Below are 14,771 nucleotides of genomic sequence, written 5' to 3' on the forward strand. Positions count from 1 at the left end.
TGGACCATAGCCGGTGAGTTGACAGGGACAGGTTATGTTACCTAGGGTCGAGAGATGAATCTACAAGTTGTCACTGATGATACAACTTTTACATTAGAGACTATTCAACACGGTCATTCCGCTTTCTCACACAAATGTTCTATATGTACATCGACATCACTTTCATATCAGGTTACATTACCTCAAGTTACTACAGTGCTGTGGAGGTTCTGTTTGAAATCATATCACTTACTGGTAACTCAAACATTCTAGTCACCATGAGGGTTTTATAATGCATCATAACAGTGACGTAGCCAGTCTTAATCAGTCTGTCATTGTGGTTAGCCCTGGTTCAGGAGGAACAGAACTGGTTTATTTTCCATCTGCTGATAAATTGTAATCAGCCATTTTTTTTCCGAAATCCATTAGGTGGTGCCAGTCCAATTTGTACTTTAATAAATGGCTAAATCACATCTGTATATCTAGTATTGGGCTTTTGTGTGTGGTTCCATTACCCGGAATAACTCCTTTTCTCTCTCACTCGATAAAGTCCACTATGAACCATGGTGAGTGCAGGAAACTGTGTGTGTGTGTGTGTGTGTTTGATGTTAGGTTCAATGAGGTGTGAGGAACACTGATCAATGTGTCTTTCAGCACAGACTGACCTTTACTACAGTAACTCCATTAGGGGAGAAATGCACTGCATTGCGTGTGTGCAGTATAGACACTGTGTGTGTGTCCTTAATATCTGAAGCAATGCATTTACTTTCTGTGCATATTGACTGCTTTTGTGTGTGTGTTTGTGTGTGTGTGACGTACACTGTTTTGCTTTACCGCCCTCCACTAGTTTCCCTTTCTCTCTCTCTCTCTCTCTCTCTCTCTCTCTCTCTCTCTCTCTCTCTCTCTCTCTCTCTCTCTCTACCCCAGTAACTCTAAGTGGGATCAGTGGCAGGGCATGAGCTGGCAGGTCACAGCTAATACCTTCACAGAGAGAGTCACTAATACTTCAACAGGACAGTAAGTGTCTGACCACCCACTGAGACAGATCCGAGAGACGTTGAAAAAGACCCCCCCATCCCATCCCTGCATCCCACCTCCCTCAGGCCTTTCACAGTGGACCTAGACCGGGGACCATACGGAGGAGAGAGGCAGACAGTGGAATAGAAAAAGGAGGACCTTACACGGGGGTAAGCATAGAAGTCACACCGAAGAGCTTAAAGAAGCATGGAGGCTTTGGCCTCGGAAAGCTACTTAGGCTCACTTCTTGTCCGTGTTTAGTGTTGTCTTGTCCGGTTGAAACCATCGTCTGACGGGGAGAGACTGCTGTTAGTGGTGCATCGTATTGTTCCGTTTCTGATCCTTCGTCTCTTCAGTTCCCTTCTCTCCCATATCTGTTGTCCCAGTATGTGCTTTCAGGGAGGTCACATGGAGGAACAGCAATGATTAACTAACCACACAATGACACAAACCTGCCTGGTGTCATTGTGAGGTCCTTAAAGTGCTCACTTTCCTTAGCCTGCTTATTTTCTGTGTCTGTATGTCTGAGACGTGAAGCCGCTGTGCAGGTTTGATGAATGAGGTCTTGACCTTATGCACTGTAGCAGTTTAGATGAGCCCATCCGTTTTACAGAGAAATCACCATTATGGGATTCACATCCAGAGACTGAGACAATCATTTTGTGAAATTTGACATATGTTCTGACATGCAGTGGGATCGACTTGTGGACCTTTTCAGCTTAATTTGCTTTATCTTTTAATATTTTTTTTTTTTTTACAAATTGATCATTTGTCATTGAATACAAGATTTTACATGGTAGAGTTGAAAATGATTTTAAGTTGGTTTCAAAAGCAAAAGAAAAGTTGGAAACTCCTGGAATAAGATGGAATGGGTTGGGTGGTTGGTTAGCGGGCGCTGAGATAAGTCAAGCAGTTGTCATTAAGTGCTGGTACGGAAACTCAGCCTAAAACCCCAGGGAGCAAGCAACAACAAGAAATTGATGCACAGTGGCTAAGATAAGCCATGTACAGAGGAATCCATTTAGGGCCTATTGAAACTGTAAGAGTTTCATTGGGATTAGCAGGCCTTTTCGTGGGAATTGGAGAACTGGTGAACATGAAAATTGTGCAGTGTATTGTCTTGTCAAATGTGTATCGTTGTTGCATGAGCAGCAACATATGTGGTTTAGGTTTGTAAGTCAAAGGACATTTCCATCCCAATGTAAAAAAAGCATCAACCTTCATCAAAGAAGCTAATCAGAGGAGTAAGAAGTGCAAAGGAAAAGCACTGAGCAGTGTTTGCCAGTTTAGGGGGTTCAGAATTAACCAGCTGAGTATTTAAGAGTGAGAAAGTTTCAATTATTCACAGTATTTGTGGAACATATACATTTTTATGTGCATGTTTTCATATGAAGCTGGACTGTCTGGCTCAGCTATGTTTATTAACTTGGCTGACATTGAATTACTGACAGCTCATGGTTGTGTTACGAAAAGCTTTTTCTCTCTTCTGTCCTGTGTCCGACTCTGCAAAACAATAAATGTTTGGGTCCTCGCTGGCCGAAGTGATGGAATTACAGACAGGCTTTTTCTCAGAAGCCCGTACTTCGATCTACAACAATGACCAGAGCTGCTCCAAAAACAATAGGAAAGGGTTACACCTCCTTTTTTTCTTTCTCTCCTTTTGTATCTCTTTTTTACTTTTTTCTGTCTCTGTTCTCTGTGTGCGTATGTATGTATGTATGTATGTATATATGTACGTACAAGATACTATATATATTCATGTTTTCCAGTCCAGTGTCCAGTTTCCATAATGTTATATTGCAACACACACAGACAGACCAGGTCTTCCAAGCTACAACCTTTGTCCCCAGACCTCTGCTGTGGTAATTAGATGCTAAAATATTGATGAAGAGCTTGCAGCTACACTCCCTAACCCCAACACGTGTATGTCTGTATGTTTCACAACAGTGGTCCATTCAGAGAGGCTTTGGTAGGGCGCAGAGCGCTGACATCCATGTACTGCAGGACATTACCCGATAAATGTCATTTTCCGGTCTATCCAAAACATCCCTTGCCGACATTCAGCGTCCCTCTAACCGTAAGCATCCTCTAGAGCAGTGGTTCTCAACCAGGGGTACTTGGTATATCTACAGCTGGGACTTGTGTAGACACATGAGATCATAAGCTAACTGACAACATGCACATGAGGGTGTTCTTTAAGGGTACTCCAGACAAAGCATTAATTCAGCTGGCGTTACTGAAAAAGTTTAGGAACCACTACAACTGAGTAGGGTGTCCTTTAAAGTAAGAAGCTTACAGTAAAGCAGGCATGTGTTTTGGGTCGACAGGAAAAAGCAGTTAATTGGATAGTTTCGATATTCCTATTATTTGGGGTTAACAAAAAGTACAGGCCACTCATAAATATCTAATACCAGATAGAAAGTATGTAGAACATGTTACAGATCTATATATATATATATATATATATAACTTATTTTCTGCCCAAGAACTTTGTTTTGAAGAAGGAACAGGTACTAAAACAATTTGGGCTTCCCTCTATTTAATTTTCAAATCACAAATTACCACTGGATTGAAACTACTACCCATCCCTGCACTCAAATATAATTAGGGAATAATTCACAAAATCACCTGTACTGATGGAGGTGAGAATAAGAGTAAAGGAGCCTGTGAGGTCTAAGGAGTTTTGCGTAGTTTTCTGAAACACATTGTGAATGCGACAGGCTTGGAACAAGGTGAGGACATGGGACATGCCAAAGCAAGAACACATCCACCCCCTTTAATTCCAGGAATTTTTAAAATTGCCATTAGTCTTCTAGTTAAGGATGTTCTCCCATAGAACCAACTGTGTCCCCTGTTGGTGTTTGGACATGATAACATAAATAGTTGCACTACCATATTTTTTTATTGCATCCAATGTATACTATTCTTGCACTCAATAGTATGTTGAGACTGAGAAAGTTCCTAAAGAAAGACACAAGATAATTTGTTGGTCTGGGGCCCCCTAGTGGCAAGCAAATACTTATGTTGGAAATTCCCAAGGTCTGTGTGAAGTGATGCACATTGACTGTCTCTTGCTTTTGTCATTATGATTTTGTACCCTGACTAACAATTACGTCAGTCTCTTTTCACTCTCACCCCCAATCTCTTCTCTTTGTTTCTCCCTATCTAATGTATATCTCTTTCAGGTTGGAGCTGTGGAGACTTCTGATGTTGAGGAATAAGCTCAGAAAGCAGAGTCGGAGTCATGGTCATTCTGCAGCAGGTAACCACATTCCTTTGACCTCTTCTTTCGCAAATGCAAACTAGGCACACACGCAGACACACACACACACACACACAGACAGACACACACACACATATGAACATTTACTGTAAGTATTTCAGAGAGATAAGTAGGTGGAAGTCATATCATTTTTTGCAGGTAAAACCTTGAAAGCAATCCTAGCCTTGAAGCCAATCCCAACTTACATTAACACAATGACTGGAAATCTATAGCTTCTTTAGATCCTTTAGTTTTCCAATCATTGTAATATTGGTAGTTAGCAATCGTTCTATTGCAAGTTACCATCTTCCTTTAAACTGCATGCTGGGCCAAGAAAATGGAATCCAGGAGTTCAACTGATCCTGCAGGATGAATGGCCTCATTACCAAAATCCTGAGCTATCCGGTTAACAGGATGTTAGTGTAGAAAGGATAGCACCAGATTGACCGTTTTGGTTCTTTTATAATATTATATAAGCTTTATTCAGCGCTACTGGATATGTGTTAGGTGCCTTATCTGGGTATCCAGAGAAAACAGGTCTGAAGGTTATTAATGGTCCATAAAAGCAATGGTTCTGACATGTCCCACAATTCAGTGGTATGGGTCAGAGGGAGAACTCCATGGATAAATCAATACTTCGAAATGAAGTAAGTGGTTTGGTTACTCAAGATTCAATCACTGATGGTTTAGTTTGTGCAACACCCCTTTTAGACATCACCCAAATGAATGCAGTGGAATGTTAGAGTCTTAGAAACAACTGTGAACAATAGTGCAGAGGAAGATTTTAGTTGAGTTGTCAGCCAAGAAGAAAGTCGCTCTAAACACAGAGTTCCTTTTCAGTTTCATTTGAGACCACTGTAAAACCATCAACATCTCTTCTCCGATATTCACAAGCATATTCAAACACACACACACACAATCATTCACGTTGCTTTCTGATTAGTGTTTGTGGGGAACAACACACACGTTTCTACTCCATAATCTCCTGGTTGTTACCCGTTATGTCTGTTTATGTAGTGTTTGTGTGTACTGTATGAGTGTGTAGTGTTTCTATGTGTGTGTGTGTGTGTGTGCATGTGTGTCGGTCTTCTTGATGTTCAGTGAATGCGGTGCTCGGCTCATCAGCCTTTCTGATCATCTAATCACCCCTGACAATGGTACCTCTACATCAACCTCCCCCCCTACACACACACACCACAGGGACTGTGAGAAGCTGGACCCTACTAACTCACTGGCCACAGAGGAAGGCTCTGAAAGAAACAGTTGAGCAGGTCTAGAGAAGGTTGGAAGATTCTTCAAGGCTTCTTGGGCTTGGATAGGATGTAGCAGTCATTAGATGGGCAAAAGTGGTGAATGTAAGGATGTTGAGAGGAGATCAATAGGGGGCCACGCAAGCAGCTCGAAGATTGTTGCTGACAGAAGGAAAGATTGGACGCACATACCCCCAAAACACCCTGACATGAGATTACCTTGGCAAAGTTGGCGATGACTTCAGCCGAGCCTTGGCCAATCGCTGGCTGGGACAGCAGTGCCCGTTGCTTTAGCTACAAATGCTCCTCTCTTATACAGGTAACAACCCTCTGGCATGTAGACATAGAGGCAGCTCAAATACTGGAAGCCTGTTCGATTTATTTTACATTTCTGTCATTTTGCACGGCCTCTTATACCACGTGACTATGAGTACATACATTTTCATGTTATCTGTACTGGTCTCTCTGACATAGCAAGAGCCTTGTGGTTTTAAACATCTGGAACAGGCTAAAGTCAAATTCAGCGAGCTAACAGGTGAGGTAATGGTGTGGTAACACCGTCGTCCCCATGGTGACCGAGGACATTTGGGGGTATTGTTCGGCGTTTGGCTCCGCTCACATTCCTCACTGATGAGACACTGGCATCCATCCATTCATCCATCCATTTGTCTTTCACTCACTGACCAACCACAATAAAGAAGACAGGGGGAGGGCGAGTGTGTGTGTGTGTGTGTGTATTCATGTGTAATTAAGTGTATACTAAGTGTGTGGGGCTGGACAACAGTGTGAGAGTGAGACCAGTCTGTCCCAGGGGCTAACATGATGGTTATGGTAACTGCATTCTGTGTTCTCATAGTGTGTTTCTAGTGACAAGCAGAATTCATCAAAATTCCTTGTTTAGGCATATTAAAGTGAATTGTAAAGAGTTTAAAGGGACTGAGATTTCAGGGATAGGGTAAAGGTCAGGAAAAACAGATTTTCAGTGTAAATCCATTGTTACTCCCAAAGAGGTCCTCACTACGGATGCTTTTCAAGGTTGTTTGTGTGATACGTATGTATGTGTACATCTGGGATCCCTACAAAGATGGTAAAACTCCCAACAAGGTATTTTAGATGGTCCACACTAGAGAAAATGTGATTTCTGGCTCTGTGGTTTGGCAAAAACCTTCAATCACAGTGTTAGAATTGGGGTTACTTATATGTTCAGGGATTATGGATTTGGGTTATTGTGTGCAGTATGTGTGCGTGTGTGCGTGTGTGTGTGCGTGTGTGCGTGTGTGTGTTCAGTGTTTCCAAGTATCAATGGATTGAAACAAAGACTGTGTTTGTGGGTGTGTGTATGTATGTATGTGTGTGTGTTAGTGTTAGTGTTAGTGTGTTAGTGTGTTTCAGGAGATACATATCATCTTAATTTTGAAGTGAAGCAGAAAGCAGTGGGTTGGATTGTTTTATTGGTCTATGTTAATTGGTGTCAAATGTCAGTACAATCAGCCAATCAATAGCTCTTGCTGTGACCTATGACAAATGGCAATCTAAATGCAAAGTAGTGGACAACTCATTTGCTGAATAAATCATGCTTCACTCTGCTGTTGTGGCTCAGGGTACTCTTATTACTATGAAAATATATGCGGTGGTTTGGATCAATGTTTATCTGGTCATTGCTTATGTTGGAAAATGTAGTTTGACTCAAGTGTCTGGTTAATGCAGTGAAATGGTCTGTGGTTTGGGGTGTAGTAATTAGTCATACCCCTAGGGGGCAGCATGGTGCCTGGTCCTCTCTGTTTGGCTCTGTTTTGTTGGCTGTCCGTCTCCAACAACAACAGTGGAACAGCAACCACTGCTCTTAGTCAATCATTTAACAGTCAGGGAGTAGACATTCGTGTCAGGAGACTAGATGAATGTGCATGAAACCCTGTGTCGCCTGTCCTACTCTCGGTCTCTAATGATACCTGTCATCTCAGAACCAGAATCGGAAAGAGTTTTATTGCCAAGTACGTTTCCCAGCAAACTAGGAAAATGTTCTGGTCCATTAGGACAGCAATTTTGTAAAAAATAAAATTAAAACAAATAAGAATAGTGGACTGAGCATAAAAACAGTTGACTGAGAATTAATAAATAACCAAAAAAATATCCCAAAAATATGTAAGGAGCTAGAATTGTCCAGTTAAGGGTTGTGTGTGTGTGTGTGTGTGTGTGTGTGTGTGTGTATGTGTGTGTGTGTGTGTGGGGAGAGAGAGGTTATAGATTTATCCAGTTGAGGATTGTGTGTGTATGTGGGGCGAGGTTATAGATTTATCCGGTTGAGGGTTGTGTGTGTATGTGGGGAGGGGTTATAGATTTATCCAGTTGAGGGTTGTGTGTGTATGTGGGGAGAGGTTATAGATTTATCCGGTTGAGGGTTGTGTGTGTATGTGGGGAGCAGGCTATAGTCAGTTTGGCTCTGGGGGCATGTTCATGTGGCCTACTGCTCTAGTACTGCTGTAGACCCCATGTTTCACTCTCTGGTCTCACTCCTCAGCCAGTTCTGATACCTGTCACATGTACTCCTGAGGTTTCTATCTCCTCTGGTCTCTCTCTTTACCATTAACTTGGTGAAGATAGACTTCAAAAGAGGCCCTTAATATGCTTTGTGTAGTTGAATAATTATAGGAAATGTATGGAAGTTGAGCTGATAAGGCAAGTATAGAAATGATAAACGCAGGGTGGAGTGAGAGAAAGAGAGGGGGATCATAGGAGAGAAAGAAAAAGGAGTGAGAGAGAGGGGAGACAAGAAGAGAGTTGACAAGAAGGGAGTGAAGATTGAGAGAACCCAATGGATCTGGAAGGCTGTATGAATTATTAAGACGTGGTTGGTGATAGTGGTGTTGGCCCTGGTAACGTGTGTGTGTGTGTGTGTGTGTGTGGATGCGTGTGTGCCAGCTGTGTTCTGTGGTGTAGTGTTCAGTCCAGTCCCAGGTCGTTTGCCAGTGGGGTATTTACTTAATTAAACAGACATATTACCCAGAACGCGGGACCGACGGCCCCCCACCACCCAGCCCCCCACCCACTATCTCCCCGCCCTAGGCTCCTCCCCTCGGTGCCTTCCTCCGCCCTGCTTTCACCGCTGTGATAGCTATTCAGAACCGTCGACCACATGTGCTGTGGAATGACATGGAGAGAGAGTTATAGAGGCAGAGAGAGAACAGGTAGAGCGAGGCATTGACCGAAGTGGGAGAGGTGATGGTGTGAGTGGATCAGAAGGAGGAGAGCAGGAGGAGAGCAGGCCCACATCCAGTCCCGGAGGAGAGTGACAGGAGGAGGGGGACTGCTTGTGTGCAGGTCTTGTTTGATCTTGTAACTGTGTCTCTCAGGAGGTCCTCCAGACAGACCTGTCGTTGTTTTTCTTCACCTGTTCCTCAGCAGACAGCCTGTGTCTGTTCGCGTGGGAGGCCGGAGGCGGGGGGAGACAGCTCATTGTCCTTGGTCTATTCTTACGCATTCCTGTTCTCAAACTTAGAAACAAAGAGGAAGAGGCAGGGCCATTGACACACCTGGACAGGAAGTGACATTACGTCACCGTCGGTGACCTGGTGTGGAGACAGTGGGATGAATAGAGGACGGGTTGGATGGTGGAAGACTTAGGGGTGTGTGAAGAGTAGACTGCTGGAGGCCCAGTGTTTGGCCGGTGTAGGACGCCGGGATAGCTCTGTGTGGAATACTCGCTAGGATGTACAAGCGTCGTGACTATGTGGACCTTTATGAGAAGGACCAGGCTAAATGGGCTTTATTACGAAACGTCAACACTGTCTTCAAGCACTCAACACTGCTGCCGGTAGGACTGCTGCACTCTGTGTGTGTGTGTGTGTGTGTGTGTGTGTGTGTGCGTGTGTGCGTGCGTGTGTGTGTGCGTGTGTGAGTGAGCTGAGGTATCGTTGTAATGGGTTTACCATGTAAATGCCACATATAATAAAATACCCTTTACTGTCCCCAAGGGAGAGATGGTGTTCGACATTTCATTCTGCTGGGTATTTGAAAGCAAACAGGCTGAAGAGGTGGTGGTATTCTGTAAAATGACAATACAATGGGTCTCAAAGTATTCATCTACGTGGACTTTTTGACATATTATCTTTTTGACACTTAAATCCCTTTTGCAACTGATCACAAAGAAGTCTATAATGTCAAAATGAAAAATAAAATCTACAAATTGTTTTGAATTAATTACAAATAAAGAACAGAAGATAATTAATTGCATAAATATTCATCCCCTTTGCTATGATACACGTGAAAAGGCTGTGGTGCAATTAATGTCATGTAATAGGTTGAATGGAGAGCACATATGTGAATGTAGGTCTCAGGTTAAATCTGTCTCTGTTAGATCCGACTGTCCATCTACTTTTGAGCCACTTACAGAATCATTGATGTATAGGATAAAACATGAACAATTCAGCAAAATGCTTTCTTATAAGCTCTTCCTCAGCAATGCTTTGTTTAATAACAAAGGTAAGAAATAGAAATACAGAATTGGATGTTCAAATAAATACTGGTTACATAACTCAAATAAAAAACTAAATAAATATAACACAAGAATATCTACTGATGACAGAATTATGACATTTTACTGCTTCTTGTATGTATGGTATAAAGACCTCCTCTCAACAACATCAGCACAACTTGGCTATACTCAAGCTGCCATAAAACACTACCATCTCTCTCTTCACTCTCTGTCTTCCTTTTAATTAAATTCCTTATACTTAAATGATATGGCAGGTTAAAAGACTTACATAAGTACTGTACAGATACACAAAAGTAGTCTGATTATCAACAATAAGACAACAATAATAGGGTAGTAGTACAGTAATAGTGTGGTAGTAGTAGGGGTAGTTGTACGGTAATACTATGGTAGTAGTAGTAGTACAGTAATAGTGTGGTAGTAGTAGGGGTAGTTGTACGGTAATACTATGGTAGTAGTAGTACAGTAATAGTGTAGTAGTAGTAGGGGTAGTTGTACGGTAATACTATGGTAGTAGTAGTAGTACAGTAATAGTGTGGTAGTAGGGGTAGTTCTACGGTAATAATATGGTTGTAGTAGTAATAAAGTAATAGTGAGGTAGTAGTACAGGAATGGTGTGGTAGAAGTAGTTGAACCGTAATGGTTTGGTAGTGGTAGTAGTAGTATTCCACTAATAGCATGGTAGGTGTAGTATTACAGTAAAAGTAAAGTGGTAGTAGTACTAGTAGTAGTACAGTATTTGAGTGTTCCAATGTATTTTAAAGTTACTTTATTGACATTAGATTTTGGACAACACAATCAATTCTTGTCATTTTTTTATTGCATTCATGTTTATTTATTCCAATGTTATATAGGGTTTTCAAAAGCAAATTAGCACTCCTAATCTCTCTTCCAAGTTGTACTCTGTTCCCTGTAGAGTGCTCCTGTGTGTGCTGGGTTGGTTTAGATGTGTATCTCCTCTCTCTCAGGGGGACTATGTGTGGTTGGACCTAAAGACAGGTCGGGAGTTTGTGGTCCCGATTGGAGCTGTTGTCAAACTCTGTGACTCTGGACAGATACAAGTTCTGGATGATGAGGGGAACGTGAGTTGCAAACATCCTTACAATGTTATCTCAGCATACACTCAGTGTTCTCAGAGCATCCATGCGACATTCTTGTTGTCTCTCCCTCTTCATCTCGGGTGCCTAGAGATTGTCTGCTTTATGATGTATGTCTACATTTAATGTTTAACTGAGGTACGGTACTGATTCCATCTCACATACAATATAAACAATATATATATATTTTTTAAATGGTTACATGCCAAAGTCTCGCAACCTTAGCAAACCATTCACACAGTCAACAGTCCTTGTTGTGGTAAACTACTGGGAATGCAGGCTTTTGTTCCAACCCTACACCAACAGCTTTATATCTGTACAGGAGCATTGGATTTCCCCCCAGAATGCCACCAACATTAAGCCCATGCACCCCACCTCCATTCACGGGGTGGAGGACATGATCCGCCTGGGAGACCTCAACGAGGCCGGAATCCTCCGCAACCTGCTTATACGCTACAGAGAACACCTTATATATGTAAGTACTACTATTCTACTACTTTACTACCATAGTTCTCTATACTAATATAGTACCTCTGCACTACTATTACTTATGATAGGACCTGTCACCCAGAAACCAGTTTGAGGCCCAACTGGAGGTCTCTCACCTTGTCTCTTTCTCTCTCTTTCTGTCTCTCTTTCTGTCTCTCTATCTGACTCTCTCTGTCTCTCTCTCTGTCTCTTAAAATGTTTCAATCTTTTTTTGTCTTGATTGCGCTCCCTATCCCTTCTTTTCTCTTTCCGTCTTTTTCAGTGTGCCTTTCTGTCTGTTTTTCTTTCAGTTTCCCTCTACCTGTCTGTCCTCCGTTCCTCTCTACCTGTCTGTCTTTCTCTGTTTCCCTCTACCCGTCTGTCCTTCTCCCTCATGCTCTCTCTCTTCCTCCACCTGGTCCTCTCCATGTAAATACGTCTTTCCTGATCTCAGTCAACCTGTGTGTTTGCCTTGTTTTCCCTTCTTTCTCTTTTTCCCTCCTCTTTCTTTCTCCTTCTCTCTTCCTCTCTTTTTCTACCTGTAGACTAACTGTGGAGGAAGGGTAAGTATCGAGGCATCAAGCACGGCTGCCTAAAATACACTACTCATCACCACTTTCAATGTGTGTGTGTGTGACTGTGTGTGTGTGTGTGTGTTTGAGGAAGTGTCTCTCCATTTCCATCATGGCTGTCTGGGCTCCAGTCACTGTTACTGATACCACTGACACTACTGATACATTATCACTGACTACACTATCTGAGAGATGAGACTTCACCTCTGCTCCTGCCACACACACACACAAACACACGTACACACGTGCACATACACACAAACACACCGTTTCAGACTTCATTTTCACGTGGTAGGTGAATATGACTAGCCAGCTGCAAAACATTGTAGGTCCCTGCTACAGTGCCTGTCTGTGTCTGTCCATCTGTCATGTAAATACTGAATGTTAGAGTTGTCATTCTAACGGTCAGTGTCACTGCATGGCCCCCTCTTGCCTTTGCATCTGTAGGATCTTCAATATGGTGCCTTACTCTTAACCTACGCCCTTTACCCTCTCTTTCCGACCCCTCCAGACGTACACAGGTTCTATCCTGGTGGCAGTAAACCCTTACCAGGTTCTGCCCATCTACACAGCTGACCAGATCCGCCTGTACACCAATAAGAAGATCGGGGAGATGCCTCCACACATCTTCTCCATCGCAGACAACTGTTACTTCAACATGCAGAGGAACAACAGAGACCAGTGCTGCATCATCAGGTGTGTGTGTGTGTGTTGGTGTTAAGAAGCTCTAGACACCACTGGGTAAATCTGACCGCGCCTCTTTATATGTGTGTTGTCAGCGGTGAGTCTGGAGCAGGGAAAACTGAAAGCACCAAGCTGATCCTGCAGTTTCTGGCTGCCATCAGCGGACAACACTCATGGATAGAGCAACAGGTCCTGGAGGCCAACCCCATACTGGAGGGTAGGACACACACACAAGACTTAGACCACTAACCCCATACTGGAGGGTAGGACACACACACAAGACTTAGACCACTAACCCCATACTGGAGGGTAGGACACACACACAAGACTTAGACCACTAACCCCATACTGGAGGGTAGGACACACACACAAGACTTAGACCACTAACCCCATACTGGAGGGTAGGACACACACACAAGACTTAGACCACTAACCCCATACTGGAGGGTAGGACACACACACAAGACTTAGACTACTAACCCCATACTGGAGGGTAGGACACACACACAAGACTTAGACCACTAACCCCATACTGGAGGGTAGGACACACACACAAGACTTAGACCACTAACCCCATACTGGAGGGTAGGACACACACACAAGACTTAGACCACTAACCCCATACTGGAGGGTAGGACACACACACAAGACTTAGACCTCTAACCCCATACTGGAGGGTAGGACACACACACAAGACTTAGACTACTAACCCCATACTGGAGGGTAGGACACACACACAAGACTTAGACCACTAACCCCATACTGGAGGGTAGGACACACACACAAGACTTAGACCACTAACCCCATACTGGAGGGTAGGACACACACACAAGACTTAGACCACTAACCCCATACTGGAGGGTAGGACACACACACAGGACTTAGACTACTAACCCCATACTGGAGGGTAGGACACACACACAAGACTTAGACATCAACACTGATTCACCCTTAAAAAGTCCTGTTTCCACTGTAAATATGAATCAGCTCTTAGCATGCTTATCTAGTGAATAACCTTAACCTAATCCCAAAAGATCTAACCTTAACCCTAAACCTAACCCTCAACCTAACATCTGACCATAATCTTAATTCGAACACTGGTAGGCTGTATGAGTTAATCCTAACCCCACACTTACATTATCCATAAATTGAACATTATTGTAGCTATCCAGTCGGGTTGACAGTGATGAGGGTCTTGTCTTTCCCCAGCATTTGGGAACGCTAAAACGATCCGTAATGATAACTCTAGCCGCTTTGGGAAATACATCGACATTCACTTCAACAAGAGAGGAGCCATAGAGGGAGCCAAGATAGAACAGTACCTTCTGGAGAAGTCACGAGTCTGCAGACAGGTAAGGATCCAGGAGGGAGGGGCTAATGAGTCTGCAGACAGGTAAGGATCCAGGTGGGAGGGGCTAATTTGTCTGTAGACAGGTAAGGATCCAGGAGGGAGGGGCTAATTGGTCTGGAGACAGGTAAGGATCCAGGAGGGAGGGGCTAATGGGTCTGGAGACAGGTAAGGATCCAGGAGGAAGGGGCTAATGGGTCTGCTGACATATAAGTATTCAGAGGGAGGAGTGTTCAGAGGGAGGAGTGCAATTCACCTTATTGTGGCAACCCTAGTGGTGCACATAACAATGTTTGCCCTATCACTACACAGTAAATTTGAATAATACACTAATTAAGCAATAAAAGACAGTGGTAGCTAGCTGAAGTTAGCAGCAGTCCTGTAGGCTGTGATACATTCTAAGAGTCATACCATTTTGGTCATGGTGTCACCTGCATCTCCTGTCTTCCCCTGCAGGCTCAGGATGAGAGGAACTACCATATCTTCTACTGCATGTTGAGGGGCATGCCTTCAGACCAGAAGATGAAACTGGGCCTAGGGAAGGCCACAGACTACAGCTACCTTACTATTGTAGGACAACCCTTAGCTAACACTTCAACAACATT

General features: G+C 43.3%; 1 protein-coding gene across 5 annotated transcripts in view; it reads left to right on the plus strand.

Annotated features, from left to right (window-relative positions):
• Positions 1-959: 959 nt before the first annotated feature.
• Positions 960-14,771, plus strand: part of myo7aa (myosin VIIAa) — a 35,811-nt gene continuing 21,999 nt past the window's right edge. For 2 of the 5 annotated variants that reach the window (XM_034291690.1, XM_034291694.1), the window contains exons 1-7: positions 9,200-9,319; positions 10,966-11,079; positions 11,417-11,569; positions 12,646-12,830; positions 12,914-13,035; positions 14,028-14,170; positions 14,623-14,736. In XM_034291690.1, the coding sequence (XP_034147581.1) occupies positions 9,215-9,319; positions 10,966-11,079; positions 11,417-11,569; positions 12,646-12,830; positions 12,914-13,035; positions 14,028-14,170; positions 14,623-14,736 (936 nt within the window). In that variant the 5' untranslated portion in view covers positions 9,200-9,214. Of the gene's footprint in view, positions 1,167-4,181; positions 4,259-5,486; positions 5,828-9,199; positions 9,320-10,965; positions 11,080-11,416; positions 11,570-12,107; positions 12,126-12,645; positions 12,831-12,913; positions 13,036-14,027; positions 14,171-14,622; positions 14,737-14,771 lie in introns of those variants that run through there. The other 3 variants (XM_029120689.2, XM_029120693.2, XM_034291693.1) reach the window with 3 other exon arrangements.

Source organism: Esox lucius, chromosome 1 (assembly GCF_011004845.1).
Source record: "Esox lucius isolate fEsoLuc1 chromosome 1, fEsoLuc1.pri, whole genome shotgun sequence".
Lineage (NCBI taxonomy): Eukaryota > Metazoa > Chordata > Actinopteri > Esociformes > Esocidae > Esox > Esox lucius.